We start from the raw sequence: 6,000 nt of genomic DNA on the forward strand, positions 1-6,000 counted from the left end.
GGGTGGTAATAAATGGTGCATGCTCTGATTGAGTCACCGTTACCAGTGGGGTACCACAGAGGGCAGTACTGGGTCCTATTCTTTTTAATCTATTTATTAATGACCTGGTATAATGATTGGACAGTAAAATATCAATATTTGCAGATGATGCAAAACTAAGCAAAGTAAATAATACAAGAGGACAGTTGACGGGTGCACATGGATCTGGGTGAGTTGGGGGCTTGCACAGAAAAGTGGCAAATAAGGATTAACCCTGATAAATGTAAGGTTATGCACATGGGCAGAGGAAATACATGTCACCATTACACACTAAATGGGAAACCACTGGGCAAAACTGGCATGGAAAAGGACTTGGGCATTTTAGTTAACAGTAAGCTTAACTGGAGCAACCAGTGCCAGGCAGCTGCTGTCAAGGCAAATGGGATCATGAGGGGCATCAGAAGAGGTGGCACATGGTGAGAACATTGCTCTTCCTCTTTACAAGTCCCTGGTCAGACCACACATGGAATATTGTGTACAGTTTTGGGCACCGGAACTCAAGAAGGAGATATCAGAGCGGGTACAAAGGTGGGCAACTAAAGTAATAAATGGAATAGGCGGACTACAATACCCAGAGAGGTTATCAAAATTGGGGTTCTTTAGTTTAGAAAAAAAAGATGTCTGAGGGGCGACCTAATTACTATGTATAAATATATCAGGGAACCATCATCTATTTATACCCAGGACTGTGACTGTAACCAGGGGGCGCCACCTACATCTAGAGGAAAAAAGGTTTCTAAACCGACATAGGGGTTTTTTTGTTTTTTTTTCAGCCTTCTTCTGGATCAACGTTGGATTGTAATAGGCCAAAAAAAAGACTTGTCCATCCGGTTCAGCCAAACATACTATGTTACTATGATGCCATGATTTGCTGCTTAGCACAAGCTGGTTTCAACAGGAGATAGGCCTGAGGATGGGTAACTATCAGGGGATCCCTGTGTGCTGGAGTATTTTCTTTACTCTTCAAATTAAAATTTTAAAAACATGGTTAAAATGAGGAACTGCTTCATTCGCTGAGAGTTATATAGTGACAGAAACGTCAAAGCCTCCCATTGCACACACAACATACAGACAATAGGGATGGCTACCTGTAATAATCAAATTCATAGCTTTATAAATTGTTTTGTGAAGCATTGCAATACAGTACTATTCATTGCCTCCCTAATGCAGTGGGCCTGGAGGGATACACTGTCTCCCTGAGGAGACTTAAACGGCCATGCATTGTTCCTCTGGGAAATTTGATATGCAAATGAGATATGTTTACCTCAGCAGCGCCATCTATTAGAAGACAGCTTTCACACAAGTTAATGTCTGACCTTTTTAACATGCCTTGTAATGACTAGGAATATAAGCCAAAACCATAAGCCTTCTCCAGAAGGAAATGATAACTTTGCCGTGGGGAGTCCCCTGCCACTGCTGTCACTGCAGTGGCAGAGGATCGCGATAATCTCACATTGATTTCAATGAGGCCAGCGCTGCTGCTGCCGGCCCCATTGAGAGCAATGGGGGAACATCAAGATCCAGTGCTGCAGCTCTAACAGCTGCAGCAGGGGATTCCTTGAGCGATCGTGTTCCAGTACATAGGACATGTGAGAATGGGAGGAGCAAAGCTGATGGCAGCGTTCACATGTGAGCCATTTGCTTTTAGACTAGTAGGTGTTGTATATAAAATTGCCTCAGGTTCTCTTGTCCCCACTTTTCTTCCTAAAAAAAAAAAGATATCTCTGAACATAACAGAAATGTATGTGCTGCCTTACAGTCTGCAGTTCATCGGCTCGTCCCGAAGTGATGTAACTCCTATAATCCACCGTGGAATCGGCATTAAAAGCTTTAGCTAAGCCTGCAGAGTAATTAAATCTAAGGTTTAGGCTGAAATTGAATCTGCACCCTTTGATTGACATTTGCCCTATAGTCAGCAAATGTACATAGACTTTGTAATACATCTTCATTAGATTTACTTCTGCTGGAGTTTGTCTCTGGATTCAGCATAATGGTTTTCCTATAATTTGCATTATGTTTTTCTATGTAATATCACATCTACAGCCAAGGTATGTAGACACTGAATGAGCGGAGAACATTCTTGAACTTTCTCATTGCAGACTGCCCACTGGTTAGAGATTCTTCAGGCCCTGCTCCTTGGTGAGAACATAGAACTTCAGCATCGTGGAGGAATCGTAGTCTTGAACATGATGGCTGCAGACAAGGAGTTGGCAAAGATATTGATGGAAAGTGAAATATTTGAAATTCTTACCGTTCTTGCAAAAAATGAGGAAGATGAAAAGAAACGTCCCGTGTCTCGAGCTGCACAAGAGTGTTTAAATAAAGCTGTTGAGTATGGACTCATTAAACCCAACCTGCCTAGTGAGTCTGACTAAGGACTGTCTGAACTGCTCAAGACTCGCTGCTTGGTTACTCTATCATTCTATGCAGAGATTTTGTTTGAATGTTTCTTTTCACTGCCAGCAAGCCATGATCTTGAAAAGGTTGAGTAGTTGAAAACAGAAACTATAACTTGCAGAACATTCCATTTACAATGATTAAGCTGTATTTACTACATTAAAGAGTTCTTCCTACCACAGCAAGTTATCCCCTATCCACAGGAAAAGTTGCTGATCGGTGGGCGTCCGACTACTTGGACCCTCACTGACTCTGAGATTTCCATCCCTGTGCATTCCAAAGTGCAAGCGGTGGAGGCCGTGCATGCATGCCTCTGCTCCATTGACTGCATTAGGATAGGCAGAGATGGCTAAATGCTTGAACTTGGCCATCACTGATGCTCCAGTGCCCACGCTTCAGGACACACCAGCTGAAATCCCAGTGGTTGGGGCCCCACACTCAGCAAGTTCTCTCCAATCCTGTGGCTTAGGAGGAAAAACATTTTAAGTACTTAACAGATCATTCCAGCTTCATTCATTCTGTTTTCAGAGCGTAAATGCTGCATGATGAATAGTCAATGACCAAATTTCATAAACTGAAGGGGGAAAATGGTTTGGTTATCTTGGATGGAAAACACTTAGGCCCCCTGTCCACGGCAGTAATTATGCCGGCGAATCACGCCATCTTAAGTTTTCCATAGCATTGCTATAGAAAGCTTCGGCCTGTGTCCACGAGCAGAGAATCATTGCGATTCTCCGCTCGCAGACAGAAATTCGCAACATGCTGCAAATTGCCCAAATTCTCTGCGGTCAGCCTATCTATCAGATTAGGCTGACCGGCTGTAATTCGTCTGCAGCTTCTGCTCCCAAGTGGCGGGTACCGCAACGCCCGTGGACAGGGGAGGGGACCTTGCTGTTTGCTGCTCCTGCACCACAACTTCGTTATAATAGTTTACAAATACACAAGTCTTAATACTGTTGCCACATCCTGCAACTTGTTGCTTTAGTACAAAGTTTTGTGACCTTACAAAAGTCTTTTTTTTAAATAAAAAATTGTACTTCTTAATCTTCCCGCAATTGTTGCCTCTAACATGATTCTATTCCTTCATCTAAGATATAATAGCAGCAATTTTGAGCCCATTAGGGCAGTTCATGCTGTTGCACCATCGAGGTTGCTCAGCAAAGTGTCAGTAATAACAGCCTTGTTATGAGTCATGGATATAAATATCGTGTTATTAAAGTGATTTTAGTTTGCAGAAAAAAAGTCCTAATAACCTAAACCCTGTACAGCTCCCAGGTAATAACACTACAGCATAGAAGGAGGGATATTGCATCATCCAGGCATGATGGTAACAATATTGTGATTGTTCTCAGTAAAAAAAAAAAAAGTAATCTTGTAGATATGATACCTTTTTCATGGCTAACAAAAGTACATGATATTGCGAGCTTTCAAACCTCTTAGGGTTCTTCCTCACGCATAATGGAACAAGTCTAAAGACATATTTAATAGACACACATGATCACATCGGGAGGGCACGAACATGGTATAATTTGCACTAGATAAAATACCAGAGACCGGGTAAGAGGGCACAAGACATGCTAGGATTAAGAGCATTTAGATAAATACCAGGAAGGGATGAGCATAACAGTAAATAATTAGCCCAGTGACAAAGAATGTGAAAGTTTATATTCTAAATTGATGTTAGGGGGTCAACAATGGTGAATATTATAGCATTTTACCTTCTTTAAGGCGTTTTGAGTAATGTCAAAATTTGCACAATGAGAGTCCCTTTCATCTACACTCATTGCAAAGGTTTCTGGCTATTTGTATCCTAATTATTTTAAGGATAGGTTCACCAATGACACATATGATGTGGATTTGTGTGTGGAAAATCTATAGCCTACTACATCAGCAAAGTGGATGAGATTTGGGACGATTTTCAATGAGCCTATTTTAACTCCTTTTGCGGACCGTAATATGGAGCACATGTTAATCTATATACCGTATAAGACGACTTTTTAACCCAGGAAAATCTCCTCCAAAGTTGGGTGTCGTCCTAACCACCAGGAATACACTGTAGAAGAAAAAAAATCAATACTCTTCCCCCCGCTGTGTTCTGCGGCGCTGCTGCAGGCGGTCGCTCTCCCCTCCAGACCGACAGAGAATTGCTTTCTGGATGTGGGGCTTGAGTGCCCCGCCTCCAGAAAGCTAATGCTCTGATTCGTTAACGCAGCACTTTCATTGGCAGACGCTGCGCTGAGTTAGCCAATCAGAGCATTAGCTTTCTGGAGGCAGGGCATTCAAGCTCTGCATCCAGAAAGCAAAGCTCTGTCGGCATGGAGGAGGGAACAGCGCCACAGGCGGTGAGGATTGTTTTGGTTTTTTTTTAACTCTACAGCGTATTCCCGGCGTATAAGTAGACAGTTGGGGGTCGTCTTAGATACCGTATTTTCCGTCGTATTTTTTCCAGCCATGTTTTTGTTTTTTAAATGCAGCAGACTTATTTTGTTCAATTTTGCCTCAAAATTTGTATTTTCTATTGGGCAAATATGGATCAGTATGTTCCCAGTAGAAAATAAAACCAAATTGCAGCAAACACAGATCGATGAATAACACTTCATGCACTAACGCTAATACTAGAAGGGGTTGACGCGCAAATTAGAATACAATAATTTTTATCTAATAACACGATGATACTAAATATGTAGAATTTTTTTTAACATTTTTATGCTAATATGAAAGCACAAAAGTTTTTTAAATTTATTTATACATTTTTTTTGTTTATTATTTTATTTATTACACAATTTGCCCCCCTCTAGGCGTCTTACACCATAGCACCGATGATCGCTATGATAAAGCATTGCAGAACTTCTCTCCTGCAATGCCTTATCACTTGTTATAGCAATCATAGGCAGTGATAATACAGGACGCCTGTAGGTGGCGTTGTTACCATGGCAACCAGCCGGGCTCTCTGCAATTACATTGCGAGAGCCCGATAACATCAGAGCGCGCTCCCTCTGTGAAGCCTTTACATGCCGCGATCTACATAGATCGCGGCAGGAAAGGGCTTAACAGCGGGGGTCGCATCGCCAATGCACCCCTGCTGTTGCAGCAGGAGGCCGACTATCAGTGACAGCCGACTCCCGCTGCCGGAAGTGTGAGATCTCTTCTGATCTCCTGCTGTCCACAGGACGTAAGGGTATGCCCAGTTGCGGGAAGTACCCCGCTGCCATGATGTACCCTTATGCCCTGTGGAGGGAAGGGGTTAAGATAACAATTTGGTCGCCCTGTAATATTACTATTTGACTGTTTTTGGTGGAAAATGAGGCTTGTTTCTTGCAGGAGAAAGTCAGGATCCATTACGTTACCACCTGTAAGAACCAGCAAACGTCGCCCATCATATTCTGATTGTTACAAAGAGAAGTACAGTCTTCAATGTCAGATGTCTTGTGTGTGTGATACGCAGGGAATAGAACTCACTGATTTAATGGGTTCGTTCACATGGGTGTATTTTTTTGCATGATGTACATTGTGAAAAAATACACAGCGTGACCTTGGTGGGGCGTATTACACACCGCAATAAGC

General features: G+C 42.4%; 1 protein-coding gene across 3 annotated transcripts in view; it reads left to right on the forward strand.

Annotated features, from left to right (window-relative positions):
* Positions 1-3,486, forward strand: part of UNC45A (unc-45 myosin chaperone A) — a 28,085-nt gene extending 24,599 nt beyond the window's left edge. For all 3 annotated transcript variants that reach the window (XM_066592739.1, XM_066592738.1, XM_066592740.1), the window contains exon 20: positions 2,139-3,486. In XM_066592739.1, the coding sequence (XP_066448836.1) occupies positions 2,139-2,414 (276 nt within the window). In that variant the 3' untranslated portion in view covers positions 2,415-3,486. The remainder of the gene's footprint in view (positions 1-2,138) is intronic.
* The last annotated feature ends 2,514 nt before the right edge of the window (positions 3,487-6,000 follow it).

Source organism: Eleutherodactylus coqui, chromosome 2 (genome assembly GCF_035609145.1).
Source record: "Eleutherodactylus coqui strain aEleCoq1 chromosome 2, aEleCoq1.hap1, whole genome shotgun sequence".
Taxonomy (NCBI): Eukaryota; Metazoa; Chordata; class Amphibia; order Anura; family Eleutherodactylidae; genus Eleutherodactylus; species Eleutherodactylus coqui.